The 24,237-nt window shown below is 52.8% G+C and overlaps 1 protein-coding gene across 2 annotated transcripts; it reads right to left on the bottom strand.

Annotated features, from left to right (window-relative positions):
- Positions 1-857: 857 nt before the first annotated feature.
- Positions 858-22,577, bottom strand: BSDC1 (BSD domain containing 1). Of its 2 annotated transcripts, XM_013005349.3 has the most exons (11): positions 22,527-22,577; positions 22,201-22,261; positions 18,496-18,612; positions 16,525-16,692; positions 13,977-14,031; positions 11,896-12,011; positions 11,558-11,626; positions 11,329-11,407; positions 9,070-9,543; positions 2,542-2,645; positions 858-1,345 (listed from the first exon to the last, which is right to left on the bottom strand). In XM_013005349.3, the coding sequence occupies exons 1-11, from the start codon at positions 22,535-22,537 to the stop codon at positions 1,313-1,315; spliced, it is 1,287 nt and encodes a 428-aa protein (XP_012860803.1). In that variant the 5' UTR covers positions 22,538-22,577; the 3' UTR covers positions 858-1,312. The 2 variants fall into 2 exon arrangements, with proteins under 2 accessions (XP_012860803.1, XP_045154761.1); XM_045298826.1 differs by lacking the exons at positions 22,201-22,261; positions 22,527-22,577 and adding an exon at positions 21,684-21,841.
- Between the last annotated feature and the right edge of the window lie 1,660 nt (positions 22,578-24,237).

Here is a 24,237-nt window from a genome sequence, read left to right as displayed (position 1 = left end):
AAATATATAATATTGCACAAACAACCAAAAGGTTAATTAACTAAAGAAATCATTACAAAGAGAAAAACCCCACCCAGTCAAAAAAAAAAAGATTCTGCATTTCTCCCCCCCCCTCCCCCTCCCCCAAGGTTAGACGTGGATGTGCCAGCCTAAGAGGTGTCCCTGACCATGAACCCGCTAAATTATGGGCGACCATACCAGGTTATGTACACGACCCCCCAGAGCAGCATCTTGAAGCACCAGGGGCTGTCTCCAGGATCCTGCAGGCCGTCGTCGCAGCCCCCCACCCCCCAGGGGCATGATCCCAGGTGGAGGGGGGCAGTTGCACACTGGGTCTGCCCTCCAGGAGGGGAGCTTTTGCAGACACCTGCAGTCTACAGAAGCCCTGCCCCCTCTGCGCCCCCTTCAGGAGGTTGAAGTGCTAGGCTCCTGGATTTGTCAGGGCTCGGCTTTGCCCACTGCTCTGTACCACTGGTACCTGGCTATGTCCTAAGCTACTGGAAGTTGAGGTGGGTAGCAAGCTGGCTGGACACGAAATCCCACCAGGCAATGCACAACAGGGCCTCAAGTGGCCCCTCCCTTCTTGGGGAGGGGAGGGACTGCAAGGAGCGCTGCTTGCGGGTGGCACAACTGGGCTAAGGACTTGGGTGCATCTGACACAGAACAGCCCTGTGCGAGGCCGAGGGTTATCCCAGGCTCGAGCTGGAGGGCAGGCAGGAGGTGGGAAGTCAGGGTTTGGTCTTCCGATTCTGATTCTGATCCACAAGGAACTTTTCCAGGCGTGGGCAGGCCTGGACGGAGAAGTGATCCCCCAGAACGACGTTTCCCTCTTACTTACTGGGAGGGGAACACAAAGGTGCACGCACTCTCTCTTTTTTACTAGCCCCGGCTGGTGATGTGGCCTTCCTTGCCTGCTCACAGATGACCAGTGACTCCAGGGGACTGGTCAGTTAGTGTCCATCGACCTGGGCGGAAGCTGTTTAGTGGGACTTCCCCACAGGAGTTTCTAACAACAGTAGGTGTTCAGCAGAGAAATGGAGGCTCTTCTGGTGAGAGGGGCAGGTCTTCACCCTGCTGGGTCATCCTATGATTGGCACAAGTCAGGGTTCTTGACTTGGATGTAGACAGCCCCTTCCCAGTTGTAAAGAGGTCCCTGCTAGGTGACAAGGAGCCCACAGGGAGCAATCCAGAGCTCTGGGGGTCAGAGGCCATTTGGGGGACATTCACAGTCAGTGTCTTCCAGGGCCAGGCTGAGGCGAGCAAAGGAGGTGAGAGGCGCTGTGGGTAAGGGAGCGGCTGGTGCTGGCGCCTCTCATTCCCAGTCCTCCCACTCCACATCTTCCAGCTGCAAAGGGGAGGGGATAACGGGGAGCACAGACAGATTCAGTTTTTTGAGTCAGACGCAAACCCATCGCCCCTTGCTGAGTGGAGCTGCCTCCATTTCCACCAGCCCGGAACCACCAGTCTGACCCTTTCAGACCCAACGGGACAGGCCGCCAACACCACTGTGGCAAACCAGGAGAAGCAAGCCAGCCCAGCTTTTCAGGAGACGCGTCTCCTGCTGGGTGGTTCGCGGCAGGGCCCTGGGTGTCACTGTGAGCAGAAGCAAGGCTGGATCCAGGTTCACAGGGCCTTCAGTCCTCCGCCCTCAGCATCCTTATCCCCAGCGACATTTCTCTCGATCCCTTTTCCCTCTTGGACTGCTGGCAGGCGACCCCTAGTACGCTGTGTTCTAGATGTCTCTCTCCGGGTTCTACAAAGGGCTTCAAGGCACATCTCAGCCAGACCCCATGGCTTGAAGGGGCCCTACAGGCCTTTGCTGCCCTGGGAATTGTTGAGGTCACAGGTACACAATACTCTTGGGGAGGCCACTACCTCACACTAGGCTTCTCAACTCGAAAATGGAGCCCCTCCCAGGGGCTCTGTTTTGTCCCCCCCCTTTAGAAATCACTTGGTGCTTGTATGACCATGGATTGAATCAGACTTCTGGGCTGGCCCCTCAGTCCTTGTCGCTTACAAGTTGTGTGAGCTTTAGACTGTCCCAGTCTCATTCAAAACGACCCGGTCTTGATTCTGGCGGGTAATGAAAAATAAGACCAGAAATGGCTTTTGTGGTGTTTTCTGCCAATACCCACGGATGTTTACCAGGATGCAGGCGCCAGGCCCAGCATGTCTCTAATCATTACTTCAATGCAGGTCTTATGATTATCAATCACCTATTTTCGATGATGCAAAGGCTTAGGCTAAGTGTTGTATACTAGATCAAACTGGTTTTTTGTTTCTAAGGCCAGGAGTCTGCTTGGGCAGGTTTGGAGACCTGTATCCCTGAGCAGTTCCTCAGGTGATTTAAATGCCAAGAGTTCACTCCTCTCCCACCCATCCACCCTGCAGCTGAGGGGAGGCAGGGCCTGCTGACAACTGTTCTGGGTCCCAGTGAGAGACCCAGGTTCCTCCCTGAGGGGACACTCAGGCTGGTGGGGAGGGCTCTTGGACACTGGGACCACTGGGCTGGCTTCCCTGTAGCTGACCAGGCTCACTCACCTCACCAGAAGCCTCCACTTTGGAAAGTGCCATCTGCACTTCTTCTTCGGTCATGTCCAAGTCAAATTCCTTCTCCCAGTCCTCACTGATGTCTGTGCTGGAGCCTGGAAGCACAATTCACAGCATGAGGGGAGGGGCGGGGAGGGGAACCGGCAGAGGAGGGGGAGGCGCTCTGAGAGAGCCTGACGCACACACCAGTCTTCTCCTCAAGTCTGCTTTTAGGCATGTGGCTTGCGGGGGCTTCATTTTTAGAACTCTATTCTAAGGAAGAAATCCTGTACGCAAAGCTTTAGCTAGAAGGATGTTCACTGTCATGTCCTGATGGTGATGAAAATGTAAAAACTGCCCCAAGTCTAGTAATAGGGAATTCTGAAACAAAGAAACAACTTGCTGAAAGCCAGGGGGGCTTGAGGGGAGAACAAACACAAACAAGTGTGTAGTCCCACGACAGGCCAGGACCTGATGCAGTTTGGCTTGGTTTTCTTTTCAATATGGGGCTTTAAGAAGCTGGGTTCTAGAGCATTTACAGACATGGCAAACGTCTTACACTGCTCAATAAGAACTCAATGTGAGGCGCCATCTAGCCGCCTTTGACTCATAGCGACTGTGTACGACAGAAGGAAATGCTGCTGGGTTCCGTGCCAGCCTCACAGCAGTTCTTAGGGTTAAACACATTTATGCAGCCACTCAAGAACTGAACAGGTTAATATATAACAGAGCAGCACAGGCCAGAGACTTCCTGGGAGCCACAGCACCCTCCCAGAAGAAATCCACAATGAGCCTCCTTCCGTCTCCCTCGCTTACCTTCTCCCCACCAGAAACCTGCCACTCTTTCACCACTCCAGGCGATCCCTGCCCACCTTCAGGCCTCTGTCTGACCTGAGATCCAACCTCATCATCTACCCCAACCAACCCATTTTAAATTGCAAACCACTCCCCTCACTCTCCAGGAGTCCTTGGGCGCTGATGGGGAAGTGTAGGCTGGACTGCTAGTCGGAAGGTTGGCGGTTCAAAACCACTAGTGCTTGGAGGAAGACCGTCGAGGTTATCTGGGCCATAATAGGTCAGGACTGGCTTGATGTCAGTGAGTTTTGGTTTGTTGTTTTTGGGGGTGCCCTCAATTCCCTTTACTCTGTTCTAGCTGTTCTTTCTCACCTTGTGTCAATCATATCCTAACCTATAACGGGCCAAATTGAGGTTTCTTTCACGAGCAAGCTCTACACTGGAAGGAAACATATTCTCAGCCCCTAGAGCCCACAGCTGACTCACGGTAAAAGCATTCACAGACCCTTTCTCCACACCCGGCGCTGCCTCTCAATGACCAGTGGGCCAAACCCGCCCAGCGCCTGATTTCATGTTTCTGGAAGACAGCCGACTTCACAGATCACCTACGGCTGCTTTCTGCTTCAACAACAGAGCGGAGCAGTGACTCTACCAGAGGCAACCAACGAGAGAGGTAAAGAAAGGGAAAAAGGAGGCCTCTTTAAACAGAGGGAGCTCCTGGGTCCCCCAATGGGATGACTCCTCACAAGTACCCAGTCTCTGGAGAACTAAGCCCCACCAAACGCCTTCTCTCTCTCTCCTCAGCCTGACCAGCCAGGGTGGGCTCAGAAGACAGCTGACCTGGGTGGAATCCTGATTCCGTGAGATCTATTGTGTGGTCTTGGGCCAATAAATATACTGGGCATCAGTCTAATTACAAAGTCAGACTCAGACCCCTGTGTGCACCGAGTCACCAGGAAGATTCAGATGCAGATTTCTCCACACACCCCAGCCCAAGGTACAGCCTAGGCTTCTGCATTATACACAGGAACCAGGTGATTGCCCTGAGAAACAGCAGTAAGGACTGGAGGTATGATTGGAAAGCCATCGTCGATCTATAAAAAATCCCTCTCCCTAGAATTTACTTTAGAGGACAGCACTGAAGCTGCAGCTAGGGGAGAGGGGCATGTCTGATCAGAGCAAATGAAGGGGGAGGAAGAGAGAGTGGAGCACATCCTGGCCCACCAGGCCTGGAGGACGATATGCCCGCTCTGAACAGCCAATGCACAGAGTAGACCATATGGCTGATCCCACTATGAGACACACCGTCCCTGGATGGCCCAGGACCCTAAGGGGGACAACACTGGAGACTCAGTGTCGGGACTGACCCAGAGACACCGAGGCAAACCATTAAAAGCGTGCGGCAGAGCAACTGCGGGAGCAGAGCAGGGAGCCCCCGAGGGAGTACAAGGACAGACTCTGGGGCCAGGGTATGGTACTCCATCGATCCTGACTGAAGGACACACCTAGAGATCAAAAATCAGACCTTGATCTATTTACAGGTTTTTGTTTAAAAATATGTTCTTTTAATTAAAAAAAAATTCCCAACCCAGGGGGATGGACAACAGAAAAGTGGGTGAAGGGAGACGTAGGACAGTGTAAGATATGACAAAATAATAATAATTTATAAATTATCAAGGGTTCATGCGGGAGGGGGGAGAAGGAAGGGAGGGGAAAAAATGAGGAGCTGATACCAAGGGCTCAAGCAGAAAGCAAATGTTTTGAGAATGACGAGGGCAACAAATGTACAAATGTGCTCGACACAATGGATGGATATATGGATTGTGTTAAGAGTTGTACAAGTCCCCAATAAAATGATTAAATAAATAAATAAATAATTGAAAAAAGAAAAAGCTAAAGGGGAAAAAAAAATCCCAACCCAGATGCCAGTGAGTGGACCATGACTCCCGGCGAGCCCATGAGGGTCTGTGCAGAAGAGGCTCTGGAGGGGTTTTCTGGGTGGATTTTCCAAAAGCAGTATGTGCGTGTGCATATGAAATTGACTTCTCACCTTCTTGGTGACTGGTTGCAAACAGGGTGGTTTTAGTCTTACTTAATAAGTGGACCGGGGTACTAGTCCAAGACCACACACTTGATCAAGGAGTTAGGGTTCAGTTCAGATCAGCTGGCCCCTGCGCCCACTCAAGCGCTCACCACGCGGGGGGAAAGAGAAATCCAGAGAAGCAGCATGGGCTCAGAGCCTGGGTGCCCCGTTGGGAGCCATCCCATGGGGGACCGTGGAAGCACTCTGTTTAAAGATGCGTTTATTTTTTAATGATTCTTGTTAGTTCAGAAGCACCTATGGGTGGATTCAAACCTTTGACCTCTTGGTTAGTAGATCGGCAGGTTAACTGTTGGCACCACCCACAACCACCAAGTTGATTACAATTCATGGCATCCTTGTAGGACAGAAGGGAACTGTTCCCAGGGCTTCTGAGATGATAAATTTCTATGGCAGCAGACAGCCTCATCTTTCTCCTTTTGAAAGGCTAGTAGTCTTAAACCACCAACCTCAAGGTTAGTAGCTTGATGCTTAGCCCATGGCACCACCAAGGGCCCTTACATATCGACATATATAGCAAATCGCCAACTCACTGCCCCAAGTGGATTCCAACTCAGAGACCTTGTAGGGCAGAGAACTGGTTCTTTGGGTTTCTGAGGCTGTGACTCTTCATGGGAGGAGAAAGCCTCATCTTTTTAAGGCAGAACGAGGGGCTTGTAGTTTTGAACTACTCACCTTATGGCTAGCAGCCCAACTCAGAGCCCGGCCTGTGACTGGAGAGCCACACGTCTATCGACAGTGGCTCTCGAACAATGTACAAATGTGCTCGACACAATGGATGGTGCTGACTTCTTTCTAGGTCTGAGTTCCCCGCTCTCACTCACTTGGGTGTCCCTCCTCATCTGGCTCAGGATGGCGCTCTGACTGTGGTTGTGGCTCCCCTTCCACCCTCTCCCTCAGGCTGCCCTTCAGGGATGTGAAATTCCCTCTTCAGGCATCAGCGTTAGGGCAACTCTTCCAGGGGGAGGAGACACTTACCAGGCGGCAGAGGCCTGGTCTGCGCGGATGGAGGTGGACTATTTTTAGAGAGGGGTGTTCCCAGGTGGTTGCTAACCTTGCAGGGTTGTCACACACACACAGCCCATTTCTTCCTGTGCAATTCTGTGTGTCAATTCTGACTCACAGTAAGCCTCCACAGGGGCTTTGAGACTGTAAATCTTTAAGGGGGAAGAAAGCCTCATGCCTCAGAGTGGCTGCTGGGTTCAAACTCCTAACCTTGGGGTTACCAGTTCACTGCTTACCCCACAGCAAGACCAGGGCTCTTTTGAGGGAGTGAGGTGGGGGCTTAAACCCAGGACAGCTCCTTCCAATTCACAGGCCAGCACCAACCCCCTGCCCCATGTAACCCCTCACCAGCCCCTTGTCCTCATCAAGAGGGGTGGATCAGGGGGCACTTGGGCCTATGTGGGTGTTGGCAGAGGCTCTGCAGTGACAGGGACTGCCCCGGGACCCAGGGGTGCAGGGGCTTGGCCCGCACATGAGACTCTGGAATGGCAGCTTCACAGCTTTCTAGCGTGTGAGCTTAGGTGGAAGGAACCATTCTGGCTCCAAGCTCCATTCTGCTTTTTCATTTTTATCTTAAATTCATTTACTCTGTTCCCATGATGCTCCTAGCAAGACCCCCTACTTGACATCATTGCTTCTGTGGGGGCTCGACATGGAGTCCTCAGCCCGCCTTTTACACACCCGAGTGCATCAGAGCAGCAGGAGAGATGAGCAGGCAGGATACACTGCCCCTCCTCCACCTCCATGCCAGGCACCCAGTTTCCAACCTCCACCCCAGTAGCCCAATTCCACATGGAACTGAATTCTTTCCTTCTTCCCCTACTCCCTCCTTGCCCAGCTCCTCTGGTCCTCCGGTCACTTCTGCCATATGCTTCGGCTCGCTCTTGCTCCGCTAGGCTCACCCGGCACCTTACTTGCAGGTTAAACCAATGCCCCACCTGCTCTGGGCCTGCATCCAAGCATCCGGCTGTGGCTGGACAGACTCACAACTGGCGACCAGAATCCCTTCGAATCCATCACTATCACCCCAGTGGGTCTTGGATACAGGCCACCCGCAACCCTACGTCCCCACCCTTCTAAAGGACGACCTTCTACTTCCCTCAGGATTTACTGGGTGGGTAACCAACCTCAGGGTCCAATCAGTGAGGAATGGTGCACAGAACACCTACCTCACGGGGCTTTTGTGAGGCGTGCCAGGCACCCAAAGTGGGCAGCCGAGCCACACACCCAGCTGGAGACTACTCTCTCCCAAAGCAGAGTGCTAACCAAGTGTACCTTCTGCCCGAGCAATGAGAGGAGCAGCCCCCTCCAATGTCTGGGGAGCAAAAGAAGACGAGCCCTTGCTGGAAGACCTCGGCCTGTGAGCATGCAGGGTGTCACCTGAGCCTGTGGCCCGCCTCGAGTCCAACCTCCCGACCCTAGCACTAGATCTTGGGTCTTAGTTCAATCTTACGTCTGAGCCAGCCCCTCGCCCACCCTACATGGGAGGAAGTACTGGGAAGTGTGCTTGGGTCACCCCTCCCCCTTCTTCAATGTGCCCCAGGCCCTCTTGTCCGGGCCTGGCAGCCCACCTGCCCCATACTCCAGCTCTCTGACATAGCACCTGGCTCCTCGGCGAAACGCCCCCCAGGGCCCCAGGTTCCTTCTTTCTCTGAACCTCTCCAGCACCAAGCCAGCCCCTTCGCTTCCTGCTTCATCACAAAGACTAAGCCTATGCCCCTCCCCCCTCAGTGTCTCATAAAGAGAAGGTAGGAGCCCAACAGATGACCTCACTGAGGCAGAAGGCCTGCCCCGGATTAGAAACTGGGAACCCAGCCGTTCTCACTGGGGTACGGGGGCTTCCCTGCTGGGCAAGCTCTGGGGCTGGGACAGGCAAAGAGAGGAGGGTAAGGGGCTGTCTGGATGACAGTGCCCACTGCAAGATCTATTGGGTACCTGAGCAAAAGCCCCCCATCAGAGCAACTGAAGGATGCCAGGGGTTCAGGGGCTCCTTTGTGCCGTAAAGCCAAAGGGACCCTGCTCTAAAATCCCCCTGCTCGTGATCAGAAATTCACATGCTGATAGTTAAGCTGAGTCACAGGGCGCTCCCTGGCAGACCTGAGTCATGGGTGATGGCTCAGGGCTGACTGGCTTGCTGATGGCTACTTACCCTGGGGAGCCGGCCCTTGACATCACTGACACCGGGCTAAGGGGGAGGTACCCCCAAAGATCAAAAGTGGCACCGTGTGGGCACCCGGGGCCTTGACCTGAGAGCCCAGGGTCTAAACAGGGGCTTGCCACTTGCTGGCTGGCGGGATTTGAGTAAGTGGCGGGAACATTTCCGAGTCTCATTTTCTTCCACTGAAAAACGAGGATAGGAATTACGGCCTATGCAATATAATACAATTGGCAGAAAGCATTTTTCACGGATTCTAAGATCCCATCTACTGTAAGATGCATCCTCGATTTCACAGTAGGCGCAACTGAGGAGGAGGAAGACGTTTAACACATGGCACGACCTCATTGAGAGACTCACACGTGAAGGAATTCTGTTGCTAGGCTCCTAACAAGGGTCAGGAGACAAGTGTGTTTTGAGGGGTGACAGTTCATACTTGCCCTGCTCCCACACAAGCCCCCTGGGCTCTGGCCTACAGACATACCTTTCTTTCCATTGTTGGAAGGGGTGGACTTCCCACTGTCTGAGTTCAGCTCAAACACTCGTAAGTCTGTGGGCACCTCCTCTCTCAGAGTCTCTACTCTGGCTGGAGGTCTGGGTTCTGGGCCACTGGGGCGGCCAGCAGGGGCTAGAGGTTTGGCGGGAGCTGGGGGTGGAGGGCCAGTCTCGCCCGCATCCACAGCCGGGTTCTGTTCCTCCAGAGATGCTTCTAGCAGCTTTTGGGACAGGTCTCTGGGCAGCCCGGAGGCCTCCGGGGCAGGGGCGGCAATCTGTGTCACCACAGAGATGCTGTCGCTGCTTTCTGATGGTGTCACCTCTGCTGGCGTCTCAATCGAGGTTACCGGGTTCTCTTCACAGGGGCCCTGGGGTCCAGCTCTCCCTTCAGGTGAAGTGGAAGCTTTGGTCACAGGGACCTTTGCCTCTGTGGGAGATGGGAGTGAAAAGCCGGCCAGCTCCTCTGTAGGGAGAGGAAAGGAGGGGAGGAGCCCTGAGACATTGATCCATGGTGTGCTCAGCAGACAGACCTCCTCAGATTCCGCCCAAGTTCACTCTGCTCCAGATTCACGAGCCCCGTCTTACCACCCACCCTCTTCCCTTACTATCTTGGCTCTTCTTCTGCAGACACTCTGATTGCTCCGTCCCTCCAACGTGGGGGCTGGGCCTGGCAATGTCTGGTGGGCATGCGGCTTCCAGCACTGCAGCCCAAGCCGAGTGTCAGATCAGAGAGCTAAGGCTAGAAGGTGAGTTTATTTTTGGTTTTGGTTGAACTCTACCATATCCCAGGTGTGTGACCTTGGGCAAGTCACTTCACTGTTGTTGAACTTACCTGCCTTTGTCGTGAAAGAGGAATGATGGGAGTCGCGGGGAGGGCTGTGCCCTGGGTACAGACTGGGCATAGACGTAAGCATGTAGTACATGTGTTGATGCTGTAGCATGCACGTGGCCAGTGCCCACACACATCTCTAAGCTGAGCTACCTGGCAGAGAATGCTCAGCAAACCTCCATAAGCCAGTGGCTCCCAAACCTGGCTGAGCACCAACATTACAGGGGAGCGTATTAAAAACTAAATTTTGATGGCTACAATGTAACAACTAAAAAGGACAAACACCGCGTTTAAAAATTAAGCAGAATGACAAAACTACAATAATTTATGATCCATGAAGGGTTCATGAGGGAGGGAGGAGTGGGGAGGGAGGGGGAAATGAGCAACTGATATTAGGGGCTAGAGTGGGAGGCAAATGTTTTGCGAATGATGGGGCAACAAAGGTGCATATGTGCTTGACACAATGGATGTATGTATGGATTGTATGAGAATTGTACGAGCCTCCAATAAAATAATTTTTAAAAAATTGAGCAGAGGGTTGGAAGAGAAATTTCACTCACGAGGACAGAATGGCAATAAGCTCCTGAAAAGATGCTCAAGGTGGTTAGTCGATGCCACAGTGCCTTCCCACCTCACCCCATCTATGCCCAGGCTGACTCCGATCTGAGAATGGGAAAACCAGTGGTGGTGGGGTTGGGGGGGAACCGGACCCTTGAGCTACTGTTTGTGGAGTTGCAAAGGGCTAGTGTGGAAACAGGTGGAAGGTGCTTCTAAAGCAAGACATCAATTATCAGATGATCCAGCAATGCCAATTTGCCAAAGCCCCAAGAGCAGGGACACGTCTCTGAACACGGGTGTTCAGTATAGCACTCATCGCCACCCAGGAGATTTTGTATCACACCTATAACAGGCTGTGACTTGGGCAGAGAGAGAAACCACGTCCTGACACATGCTGCGGGATGGCCGAGCCTCACTAATGTCCCATGGAGTGGAATCAGTCAGACACAAAAGGACAAATGTTCTACTTCTATGACAGATCTCGAACGACAAATGTAGACGGTTATTAGAGGTTACCAAGGGCAGGAGGGGGCGCGGAAGGAGGAATCCTTGCCTAAGGTGCACCAGGTTCCCGCTCCAGGTGAGGAAGGGAGTCTGGATTGTGAATCCAATTCTCAAATGATCAGGAAGTAGCCAACGAGTCCGTGGGCTGGCAGCGGACTTTGTTCTAATGACATGGGATTTCTGTACCTAAACCTGGAACTCCACCAGCTGATAAACATCTCTCTGGTTAGCTCAGCCTGTTCTCAGCAAACCAAAACCTACTCACTCCCTGCTCTTCTCTGGAGCCCCAAGTCTCTGCAGGTTGCCGAGGCTGGCCTGCCAGTTCCTCACGGCCCTTCACCTCTCCATACTGCTTACCTTCTTCCTCTTCCCAGCCAGGTTCTTCTGAGAGGCTCTGCTCTGCCCGCTGCTTCAGGGCGTCCCTCCGGGCCTGCTCCTGAGTGTGGGGAGCAAAAAGCCAGTTGCGTCAGACCCTGGTCCAGACACCAGAGCTCTTGGGCACCCTGTGCCCCCTTCCTCCCCTAGCAAAATCTAGCCAGTTCCCCCCAGTGCTGAGTGGAGCCCCTCCCAGGCGAGGCCAGCATACCTGCTCTAGTTGATGGACTTTATAGAAGTATCGATGCCAGAATTCAGAATGGGTAACAGCTGCGGGGACCTGGTGGGTGGAGAGTGGGAATGAGACTGTGGGAGTGGTGGGGTGGGGCCAGCTCCCAGATGCTCTCAGAGGGCAGTGCTCCTCCCACAAGACCACCTTCCTGGTTCCCCTGGCCCAAGGAGGGGAAACGGGCTCCCATCTGATGGGCTACCCTTCCATGCCTCACCGTCTTCTGACTTGCTCAGGGGTCAGACAACCCCACACTGATTCTGCACGTGTCCCTCCCGCCTGCCTGGAGCTGGCCGAGGATCTCTTGGCGGGGCCCTCACCATCTTGGTGTAGAAGGCCCTGATGGAGGGGCTGTCTACAAGGAGCTCTGAGATCTGTCCCTTCTTCTCCTCCAGGCAGAACTGGGAAAGCCAGGCGTCAAACAGTTCCGGAGGCCCTGCAGAGGGACACACACTGGTCAATGCCCTGGGGCTGGGGAAAGAACACTGGGCTTAACAGAACCAACCCCAACCTGGGGCAGGACGAACGAGGGAAGGGTTTCCCAAAGCCAGCTGGCTGACTGGGCCTCACAGAGATGGGGTGGGGCACCTCAGTGATATCCAGGGGGTCTGAAGCCTGCACTTTCTCATGCCCCTGCTCCTTAGCCACCTGCACTTGGCTCCTGAAGCCCCACCTCTGAAACTGCCCTCTCAGTCACCAGCGACCCTCCTGTCTCTCCTCATGTGTCCTTACTGCAGGTTCCCAGCAGGAGGGCCACTGCCTTCCTCTTGAAGCCCCCTCCCCGCTGGCTCCTCCCTCTAATGGTTTTCCTCTTGCTTCTGTGGGTGCTTTCCGAGTCTCCACGGGCTCCTCGTTTCCCTTTATCTCTTCTTTCTCTGAGGGGGCTTCCAAAGTTAGTGGGAAAATGACGACCTTTTCATCCCATTTTCCCATGGTCTCTTTGAAGTCCCTTCCTATTTTCTCCCAAGGTAGCTACCACTCAGCCATGAGCTTCACCCTCTTTTCCTCCTGGCAACCCCGACAACCCCTCATCTCTCTCTGCACTCCATTCTTTTGGGCTTCAGATCCAGGGAGGACGTGTCCCCTGGTCACCTCCACCTGCAGAGGTGCTACAAGACCCACTGTGAGCTCACTTTCTTCCTTCTCGCCCGGCTCCGTGGATTCCATCATCTCAGAGTGGATGCCAGCCCTCGGTGTCTCCTCCTGACAGGCTCACCCAGTTTCCTCGTTTCCTAAGCCTTCCCTCCGACGAGCGAGTCCTGCCACAGCACAGCCTCTGCTTAGACAGGTCTCCTATCTCCTCTTCCCTATGGACTCAACACAAATACTGTCCAAGGGCTCTTCATCAAATGCCCTCTCATTACCTCGGGCCTCCAAACCTTTCAATGCTGCGCTCTGGGAGGGCTTTTTAAAAATTAGATTCTACAGATACACTTCAAAGCATCAAAGAATTGCAACACCAAACTCACTACTATCAAGTCCATCTGACTCACATTGACCCCGGAGAACAGAATAGAAATGTCCCTGTGGATTTCCGAGGCTGTAATTCTTTAGGGGAGTATAAATCTCATCTTTCTCCAGAGGAGCAGCTGGTGACTTTGAACTTCTGACATTGTGCTTGGCAGTCCAACTCCTAACCCACTCTGCCACCAGGGCTCCGTAAGCATTCCAATATTGCATACAGAATGGTGTGGACAGCATTCTAGAAGGAGCTTGGCATGTTCAACAGATTTTTCAGACCTTGACTCAAACAAGGTTAAGAAGCACTACCTGGAGCCTGCGGTGCCAACATCCAAAGGGCTTAATGTGACAAGCTGAGTCCCTCAAAGTCCATCCCTTGGGCCTCTCTTATGCCCTCCTCCAGTCTCACAACAGTGTTCCTAGTTCTTTCTGAGCCTGCAGGGACAAGGCTCCTGGGCTCTGATGTCCCTCCCCCATACTGCTATCTAGCTGAATGGGAGTTCCTGGTGGCCTTCGACTGGTCAGGTGCCATTCCTCTGAGTTCTCCCTTCCATCGGCGTCCATTCTGCTCTCTACAATCTCTGCCCTATCCACTGGTTCTCTTTCCCTTTTTCCAGCTAGCTTAAGAGCTGAACAGGGTTTGAAGTTCTGACCTAAGTATTGTGTCTAGCTTCCAGTATGGGGCTTAGCAAAGAGGGGTTGAAGGGAAAGCAGGCAGGCAGACAGCGGGGCTGGGAGGGAGGCTGGATGAATGGAATGAGTGGGGAGAGGATGAAAGACATTGCTGCAGGGGATAACAATGCCAGGATTCAGGGAGGTGCAGGGAGCAGGAGGCCACCCCATTACCGTGGGCCCTGCTTCCTGCGGCACCACAGGGCCTGCAGACCAGACCCCTGGGGTGTACCAGCCTGCATGCCCACTCCCTCCCCCGCCCCCTCACCATCTGGTTCATTGCAGTAGGTTGCTGGGTCTGATTGCAGGCTATAGAGGCGAGCCTAGGAGAGAGAAAGCAGAGCATAAATGCGGGGGCAGTGGGCACAGAAAGCACCCCTCGTTGCCAGGGTACCCAATCAACGACAACCCAGTTTCTCTCATAAGCAGGTCAATATTTGGTTGCCACACCCACGGAGCACCTGTCAATTTACACTGTGGCTTAACGGCGCAGGTCTTCACCCAGTGTTCCAACTTTGGGAATTAGTGTAAGTAGGCAATGGAACACAAGTTAGGGAATGCTCTTGCATCTTGTGAAATTTGAAAGTGTGAGTGAAAATCTCTTAATAAAGTCCAGCTGTATGGACCAAGGTTGAAATAATGCAATGCCCCCCATTTAAAGCCATCAGAAATGTCTTAACTTCAGCTGGCCAAGTGAACTGTGAGCTGTGTTTCCACTGGTGCCACAAGGTGGCAGCACTTCAGCTGGACAACAAAGCTCCTACGGCCTCTCCCAAGCTGCAAGGGCTTTGGCTGATGCTTCACTGCTGGGACCCTTCAGAACTCGGTCACTGGGATCGGACACAATCCCACTCAGGGTTCACTAAGCACTGGTGCGACTGCTAGTGCTGAGAAGCCGGTCTGGAAACAATACAGTTGGAATGGAAAGTCAACGGGAGAAAAAGGAGACAAGGTAGGCCCAACTATCAATGTCTCCAAGCCAACAGAAAAACCATGTAGCAGATCTGCACCAGACTGCGTGTTGACGTGTGTACATGCCGGTTCTTGCCGGTTTTACTGGAAACTAGTCTTAAACAACCCAAATGTGGAGTGCATATCCCAGATGCCCCCGCCCCCCAGTTTCCCTACAATGGGGGGAAAGGCCAAGGAAGTCAAAGGTGCAGCCCTCGGACGTGACTGGAAAATGCTGCTGTCGTTGCTGCAGACCAAGACGTCTTAAAAAAAAAAGAAGGTAATTGTTTGCAATAAAGCTTCTTTAAAAGAAATTGCTACAAAACTATACATGTAAAATACCTTGGGGAAAAAAGACTCAAATCTTGTCTTTGCCGTATTTCAGCTCACAAAAGGAAACGAAAGGTTACACCGGAGAAGTCAGCGGTTCTCTGAGTTCAGAAAGAACCACCTTCCCCTTGTTTCTCAGTATTCTTGAATTGAATTGAAAAGCCGAGCTTTTCAGCACAATTTAAATGCAGTTTTTGTGGTAAAATTAGGTGCCACGGCTGATATTCAGGTCAGCTTATATTCGAGTATAGATAGTACGTATGGGTAAATCAAAAAGTACAGAAACTAAACAAAAATACCCAAACATGATGTTATTGTTTTGCAACACCTCCCCCATCTGGTTCAAGTCCCTTCTGAAGGCAGGGCTTCCCTCTTTCTAACCCTTCCCTGTGAACCTTGCACCCCAGTTTACACCACACCAGTCCAGCAGGGACTCGAACCATGTGCCTTTGAAATGTTCTTTGAGTTCGAGGGAACAGGAATTCTGAAGAGACAAAAGCAGGGTTGTGGGGTGGATGGGCTAGGGTGGGTGTGTCAAATGGTGGCCCGAGGGCTGCATGAAGCCCCCGAGGTAGTTTTTTGTGGCCCATAGTGCTCTGAAATAATGAGGTGATGGTGACTGTTTACATGAGGGAATTGTGTATATGGTATTGCTTCAATCTCCCCTTAAGCGCTATTTTCTTCATAACAATTTTTTCTATTTTCATTTTATTTCAGAGCATCACGGGCCACAGAAAATTACCTGGGGGCCACCAGTTTGACACCCCTGGGCTAGGGCTTCCTAACAAAATCCTTGTAGGCCAGTCATCACTACCCTCAAGAAGAATGAGTAAGTGCCTTGGCGAGATGGAAAACACTCCTCATTACACGTTTACTGGTCTTTTTACATTGGTGCAATTTCCTGAAAATATTTTCTAGGAGGCCCCTGCCCGTAATTGTTCGCCGTCTGTCTAGAAAATTTGTCAAGATTACCCCTTGGGATCCCCTCAAAACAGTCACCATCACCTCTGAACCGACCCCTCTGCCTTGACTTCACCTTTGAGGTCTTCCCAACCTTTGTTAAAATTGATCCATCTAAAAACTCTTAGATGGAGCAGCATTCCTATAAACTGGTTACAAGCCTTCAATGGTTTTGAGGGTTTTTGTTGTTAAAAAAAAAAAAAAGATGATATAAACCTTGACTTCAAAATCCTTATTTTCCAAGACATAAAATAACACAAAGGGCCTTAAAATGTTCGTGGAAAAATGGAATTGAAAGTTGATGATTTTCCATGCGCCTTTGGGAGCCTCTGTTTCTTTTGGGGGGGAAGCACCCTAATGAGGTTAAGACAAGGACACTGCTCAGAGAACTCGTCTGCAGAGACGTGTTGACACACGTGTTGTTTGGAGTACCCCAGGCATGTCTGAATGGCAACCCTCGCTGCGGTACTCTTACGCCTGCCCTCTGCACATGCATTTGGAACCGGAACACCTACTGCTGCTTTTGAGCACAGGCAAGAGGGTAAAGCATCTGCAGGGGAAGCCCCAGTGAGTACCTTGTTGCCATCGTAGGGCTCAGCTGTGCCAGAAGGTGTGCCCATCAGGGTGATGACGTCACATTCAATGGTTTTGTCTGGTGAGGGGGCAAAGGTGTCTGAGATCACGCCCAGGAAGTCCGACAAGCCCTTTCTCATTTTCTCCGTTGCCCCCGAGGAACCTTCACTCTGTGGAGAGAAGTCAGCCGAGGAAGCCCGTGCCCCCTGGGCAGGAAGCAATCTGGGATACAGTGTGTATGGGTGTGTGTGGCAGGGGAAGAACAGGGGTGCAGGAATACTGTGTAGAGACCAGGGAAGTGCTTACGACCCCATCTCCGGGCCTGGGGCACAGGGCTGCAGTTGGCCTGTGTAGAGTACAGCAGAGAACCCTGACTGGCTTATTTCATTGCAATTTCAAGGCCAATCAAGCGGATCAAAACTGAGGCCACAGCCGTTTCAGTCAGGAAGTGGGCCTGGGGTAGAATGGTGGAAAAGGGACCAGCTTTGGAATCAGAACTAGATTTGAAGCCCAGCTCGACCAATCCTTGGTCTCGAGACCTTTCGGCCCTCTGTGAGTTTGTTTTCTTATTAATAAAATTTGGATAAATCCACATCCCACATATGGTTACCATGAAGATGAGCAAACGTGGGACCAGTCTGGGGTCAATACAGGGATCTCCTACAAGGGGCAAGTGGGAGACAAAGCGTGAGCCAGCCAGCTCCAAGTGCCCAGAAGACCATGGTCCCAGGAGTCATCTAGGCCAACAAGGTCCTCCGTTCTAGTCTGAGGAGCCGTGCCAGGGTCTAATAGCTAGTGAGAGGCCATCAAAGAAGCAACTTCTCCCACCCGCAGCGAAGGAGCACCAAGAGCAAAGACTCAGTCTAAAGGACTAAAGGCTACATAGACCACAGCCCCGTCTGAGAGCAGAAGAACTAGAGGTGCCTGCCTACCATTACCAGCCATTCTGACCGAGACCACAATAGAAGGTTCTAGTGTGAATGGATCTATGGATTAAAAAAGAGAAAATGAAACTGAAAAACAAAACCTGACTTATTGGTCTGAAAGAGACCAGAGGAGCAGTTGAGAGAGAACAGTGTTCCCAGACAACCTACTACTTGGAAACTGAAGATGCTCAGGAGGCCCCTTTCAGCCAAGTAATAAGCGAGCCTAGGAAACAAGCAATGTGAAGGACACGCTCCTCAGAACGGTCAACCATTCAAGACCAGAAGGGCAACATTTGCCCCAAACCTAAGAGAGGAACAGGGAAGGGTCAATAGAAACAGAGAACCCTGGGAGGAAACGGGGAAAGTATGGCTGCATCATGGAGGACTGCAATCAACCTCAGGGAACGGTTTGTGTATGAACTATTGATGGGGAAAACAAATGTCTATGTCAACTTTCCCCTAAAGCGAATGAAAACGTTTAAAGAAATAAATCTGTAAACACAACACATAGCTCACTTTTCACCAAACAGAACAATTCAAAAATGAAATGTTAAAAAAAAAAAGGAATGCCCCTGAGCAGGGAGGGGGTACTGAGAGAGTGGCTCAGGCTAGCCGGGCAGACCCACACGGCCTCACGTTGTGAAACGGGAGCCCACCACAGTGCCCGGCACCTGGGGACACGAAAGCGGAATTTGCTGAATGAGAGAAGGAATGAATGAATGAATACATGCATGAATGAAAGCCATGCCCCTTATTAACAGTGGTTAAATCCTCAATGTGGAATTATGGCGGTCTCTAGGGTTGGTTTGTTTTTTAATCTGTATGAAGTTATACACAATAAATAACTGCTGACAAATATACATGTGCACACACAATACACAAGTGGGAAAGGCAGTTAAGACTTCATATATGAAGCTGGTGCAACGCACCTCTTTCAACATGGGCAGCATGGGGAAAAAGAACCACAGATGTAGGAAGGAGCCCCCTGGGGGCCCCAGGAGGGTGAGGCTGGGGTGGCAGCCCTGGGAAGGGATGGTTGGTACTCACAACCAGCTTCTCCTTGACCACACTGGCCGTGGCCGCGATGGTGCAGGCTGTGTCATGTTGCACCACCTGGGAGAACTCAGTCAGGTCCCGCTTCATGAACTCCAGGGCTTCGGAGGACTATGGGAAGGCAGAGAGGGAAGGTAGAGCCAGCTGGCCGCAGCCGCCCTGGTTCCTGCTCCCTATGCCCGTGGAGTACCAGGCGGACGTGGGGAGCCTGAGCTCAGATACAATGCTCCCTTGTCCCAATTCTGCGACCTGGGATCACCTGACAGTAAAGGGGGAGGGGGAAGCTCAAGCCGGGCCACTTCCAGAGAGCTGCATGGCCACTGGCAAGTCAGTCGTCCCGGGATTTCTATCATGAGGGAGATGAACTAGATCTTGAGTCTCAGGAGTGATCGGGGAGGGTGCACATCTAGTCTGAAACTGACAGGTTGCGGCCCACTGCTTTGGTTTGCTGTACATCAAAGTCTTTATTTCCAAGTAATATGACGAAAAGGCGTGTGGCTTTCACATTCAACACAGGGGGCATGAACAAAGTGCTGGCTCGGATTCTCTCTAAGGCCTTCTCATTCCCGCTGGCCTGGCTCTGTCCCTAGAAAAGTGCCACTGGCCAGAGCCGACAGCTTCTCCTATCGAACCAATCTGCTTCCTAGCCTGCTCTCCAACTCGGCCCAGGGCCCAGCCCACAGCCCCTCAGTGCTGTTCAGTCGCAGCCTGTCTTGTTTCACAGTCCACTCTAGGATGCTTTCCTGGGCCACCTCTGCACTCACACCCACCCCCCCTTCAGGCCCTCTCATTTCACCTGGGGGTAATCCACCTGAAGTTTTAAAACACATGTTTCGATTAAGTGTCCCAGTTTTCTCTTCTTCTGGGCGGGGCTTGCTTCCTTGTCACCAGCCAGCAGGGGAGGTCACTGCCTGGGACAGCCTCATCTCTCAGCGGGGCCTCTCTACGGGGTGGGACTAAAGCCTTCCTACCAGACTTAAAAACCAAACCCGTGGACTTTGAGTCAATTCCAACTTCTAGTCCCCCTACAGGACAGTCGAATTGCTCCATTGGGTTTCCAAGGTTGTAATCTTTATGGGAGCAGACTGCTACATCTGTCTTCCAGCTGGTGGGTGCAGACCACCATCCTTTCAATTAGCAGCTGAGCACTTAACCACTGTGCCACTGGGACTCCTCTCCATCTGACTTGGGGCTCCTTAATTGGAGATGGGGAACCATTTCTTACTTGAACTCTCCATCCACATTGCCACCCCCCATGGTCCAAGGCCCCCTGCTCCTCGCAGACCAACTCCTGATACGCCTGCTTCATCCTGCTACTGACAGTCAGGGGAGCTTTGTAGAAGTCAGAGCAGAAGGTGGGCTTATCTGGGACAGCTGTCCAGGAGGAGCTGGCCTCAAACATGAAGCTCTGGGGGTGGGATCGTGGGCACAGAAGTGTGGAGTGAGCAGAGTGCTGGGCTGGAGACAAGATCACCCCCTTTTAGGGGCAGGCAGAGGAAAGAACTTCTGAAGCACCGGGGAGGAAAGATCCAAGAAGCGTGTGCAGAATGGACAGCCGTGTCACGAAATCTGAGAAAGGAGTAGAGTGTCAAGAAAGAGGGAGTAGTCACCGGTGTCAAGTGCAGCATGCAGGCCCAGGAAGATAAGGGCTGAAAACGACCCACTGGCTCAGGCAAGTCACATGTGCGGTCCAGTGTGAAGACAGATAAGCATGTTTATCAGGGGTGGCCAAGGTGTTAAGACAGATCATGCTTGTTGACTTCAACTTCTAAAAAACAGGGGTGAGGTTTGTCTCCTGAAAGTGAGAAGGGGAGAGTACAGTTTTGGGGGAGTTTCTGCTAGTAAGGGGAGAAGCCAATTTGTGACTCAAAAGGCCTGCTGGTGGGGGTAATACTCAGGCCAGGCTGAGACTGGGAATCTGGGGGGGCTGACAGGCAATGTGACTTTTTACACACACACTCACACTCCACCCCCAGTGGGAAAAGGTAAAGGGCCGAGGAAGGCAGTTATCACACAATCTCAGAGTTGCAGTCTTCAGGGCAATGTGTGCTAAGTAAGGGGTCCAAGGGAGCTGACAGTCGTGAGAAGTGAAGTCACGCAGGAGGGTCCAGTGTGGAAAGAGAAGGCAGCAAGGGCAGGAAAGCACTAAAAGACCCAGAACAAAATGGAAGCAACAGGGCCTGCAGTGTCTGTGGAGCCTGCTAGTGTTTGTGGAGCTTCCCTGTCACTGCCAGCACCCAGAAGAGCAGCACCTGCCTACGTTACACTCAGACCTGCCCTGTGCGCTTTCCCCGTATTATCATCCAATCCTTACAAGCAATTCCGCCAGGGAGGTATTATTCGCATTCTCGTTTTACCAAAAGGGAATTGGGGCTTAAGGAAGTTACAATAACTTGTCCAAGTTCATTTAAAAGTAGCTAAAGAAGGCAGCTAAGATCTTTTCTTTCCAAGTGAGCAGTCACCAAAGGCAGAACCCCTCCCCCCTCCTGGTTTCAAACTAGGTGGCCCCTGGGGGACAAGGATAAAAGGAAGACCACTATTTATTCTCCAGGGGTTCTGGGAGGGCCTACCTTTGAGTGTCCCAACAGGGGCCTTCACTCAACATGTGCTGAATAAACATCACTCTCCTTCCAAGAGACACCTACCAGGAAGCAAGCTTCTCTGGGTCATCTTCTATTAAACCCCAGTGTGAACGCCTCTCTCTCCATCCTCATCAACATCAAGCAGCTCAAGGTCTCTAATTTGTTGGACTGTGGCTAAGAGGTTGGTCCAGAAGGACTCAGGCTAGAGGAGGAATACGCTGAGTAGAGACCTAATTTTCCCTGAGGCCATGAGCCTCCTGGAGTCTCTATCCTGAAGCAGGAATCAGCCCAGTTGCTTGATGTAAATAATAATTAACTTTTCCCACAATTCAGTCAGGTTGATTCTGACAAACCTACAGGTGGATCAAACAGGAACTAATAATGGCAAATCTTCAAGGTACACGCCCCCCCCCAGTCCTCCCCACCCATTCTCTGGGCATCTATCTCCTCTCTTCCTAAGTTCCTCTGCAAATCCTTCACCATGACAGCACTCATTGGGTACCACAGTCCTTGCTACCCATCCCAGGCAAGGCTGGCCTCAGTGAGGCTCACCCCACCCCCGCCCCCCATGGAGGCCTTCCTTGGTGTGCTCCTGACTACCTTGTGTAGAAGTGATGCTTCTCTACTTTCAAGCGTGCCACAGCTGTAATTAAATCGCTTTTTGCTTGGCTATTCGGTTAATAGTGGAGACATCTTCCCAGCAGGCGGTGGGCTTTTTAAGGGCTGCATGTGTTCGGCTAACATCTGTCGTCTCAGGACCTGTCGGGTATATAAGCTATATTCGAACGACTAAAGGAGGTTTTGTTGTTAGTCCTTTTTCCTTAGGACCTAGCTCAAATACGCTCTCTGCCAAGAAGCAGTTCTGAGCTTCTCCACTCAAGAGTAAATTCCTCTTGGCTATGGGCTCCTGTCCTCTGAGCAATCTGAGCTCCTATCAGACCACTGGTATCCCGCTGGTCTTCTCGGGGGGCGGGGGTGTCCGTGCACCCGCGGGGGCTCAGGTCTCCCGCAGCCGGAGGTCCGGCGCCCGCCCGCACAGGTCGCCCCGGGCCGGGGAGCAGGTTGCAAGGAGGCAGCGCGGGCCCTGGCGGAGGCAGAGGGCACCGGCCTGGCTTACCTTCTCTTTGACTGCCTGGTAGCTCTGCTGCAGCCAGCTCCGCCACCAACCCACGTCCTCCCTGTGGGTGACAGACACATCGGGTGGCCCTCAGGGCGAGCCCTGCTCGCCCAAGGACTGGGCCTCAGTTTCCCCCCTGCGACGTCGCCCGCGAGCAGAGGCTCCGCAGACCGCCCCCCCGCCCCCGCGCACTGCGACTCCACTCGGCCCCGTTGGCTCCCACCCACGCCGGACTGCCTTCCTGTCCCCCACATCACCCCTAGCCCCGCACCCTAACCCTGGGAGAGCTCAGGCCCCAACGCTCGGGAGCGGGATGACGGGCTCACCCTTCCGCCATCTTGCCGGCCTGACATCACCACTATTTACCGACCTTTGACTTCCGGCATGGCCCCGCCCCCAAGTACCGCCTCCGAACGTTCGGTCCAATCCCCGCCGAGGCACCGCCCACAGCCCAGTCCCGCCTCCGAACGTTCGGTCCAATCCCCGCCCAGGCACCGCCCACAGCTCAGTCCCGCCTCGCGCAGTCCTTAGGCCCCACCTCCCTGAGGTCAGTCCCGGGCCGGTCCCGAATTCGCCCCTAAACTGCTCTCTAAACGCTCAGTCCAATCCGCGTTCAGGCCCCGCCTTAGGCCCCACCCCCGAGCGTTGGCCCGAGGCCCCCTCCGCCCTGGGTGCACGTCCCGTACGGTAGCCTTCGTGGGACAAGTCCGGCCAGCACGCCGGACGGCGAAGAAACGCGAGTAGAGCGGGGTAAGGAATGAGGGCGCTCGACCGGAGCTTCACTCAGCGCTCCCCACTTCCCCCTTCCCCCCCCCCCTTTGTGAAACCTGCTGCGTAGCGGTGCGCTTCGGGCTCATTCCGCTGCGGGGCTCCGGCAGGGTCTGGAGGTGGGGTGGAGAACGATTTAGAGAGGTGCCTTCGCTGCGGTCTCTCTAGGCACCCAGAAACTGGGGAGAGAGACGCACACTCAGTGACCGCAACCCTGGGCGTCCCCGCTCTGAACGACGCCCGCTGGGTGTGGTCTGGAGAAATCTGGGAGACCGTCTGGAGGGGGCGATTCCGTTGGACTGAGTTTGAAAGGCAGAGATGGGAAGCACAGGGTTCCACTGCCTGCTGCAAGGGTACACTTGGCCAAAGCCCACCCTCCACTGGGCACTCGGTCCGTCCTTCCTTTCCTGCTTAAGGTAGCTCTAGGAATTCTCTACCCTCGCCTGCACCTTCGCCTTTCCCTGTCATCATGCAAGCTTCTATTCCCCCCCCCCTCCACACACACACCGTGTTTAAAACAACTCTCGAACTCACATTCCCCTATTCTCCTTTACAACAGCAATACTTTCAAGAGTTACTATAGGTTTCCGACTCCTCCCACTGACTTGTGATCTCGTTTCTCTCACGTTTCTGCTTTTCCCTCAATGCGCTGAAGTAACGTGTGAAAGAAAGTCTTGTACCTTGCCAAGAGCCATGGCCAAGCTTCAGCCCTCATTTGACCACCGGCATCTTACCGCACACAGTTGGCCATTTCCTTCTCCTTGACACACTTTCTTCACTTCTGCTCCAGGACACCGGTCCCTCCTGGCTTTCCGGCACCCTCCCTCCTGGCAGCTCTTCTCAGTGTTCCTTGCTGTTTTCTCATCCCCCCTACATGCCAGACTGTCCTACTGTCCAGCCTTTGGCCATCTTCTTTTCTCTGTTTATAGTCACGTGTCAGATGATGTCAACTATGTGTCCACTCTAGGCTGGCAACTCCCAAATACTCTCTCGCCCTCACACATCTGATATGAACACCAAATTGACCACCTCCCTTTGGATCTAGGTGGTTGTTGTTAGATACTGTTGACTTGGTTCTGACTCACTGGAACTCTATGTACAATGGACTCTGTACACATCAGGTCCTGCACTGTCCTCCGAATTGTCAGGCTTGAGTCTGTTGTAACCACTGGGTCATCCCATCTCCTTGAGGATCTTACTCATTTTTGCTGACCATCTACTTTACCAAGCATGTACTTTTTCAGGGACTGGTCCCTTGTGATAACATGT

The sequence above is a fragment of the Echinops telfairi genome, unplaced genomic scaffold (assembly GCF_000313985.2).
Source record: "Echinops telfairi isolate 266 unplaced genomic scaffold, ASM31398v2 ScPeMD7_7457;HRSCAF=8495, whole genome shotgun sequence".
NCBI classification, from domain to species: domain Eukaryota; kingdom Metazoa; phylum Chordata; class Mammalia; order Afrosoricida; family Tenrecidae; genus Echinops; species Echinops telfairi.
Note: the sequence above shows the minus strand (reverse complement) of the source record. Positions and strands in the feature narration are given on the sequence as shown.

Bases quoted from the DNA above. Each gene is read 5' to 3' on its own strand.
- BSDC1 (XM_013005349.3), bottom strand. The intron at 16,693-18,495 runs GTGAGTACCAAC...TTCTCTCCACAG, and splicing joins TGGTCAAGGAGAAGCTGGTT to AGTGAAGGTTCCTCGGGGGC. The intron at 9,544-11,328 runs GTAAGCAGTATG...CTCTCCCTACAG, and splicing joins TGGCTGGGAAGAGGAAGAAG to AGGAGCTGGCCGGCTTTTCA.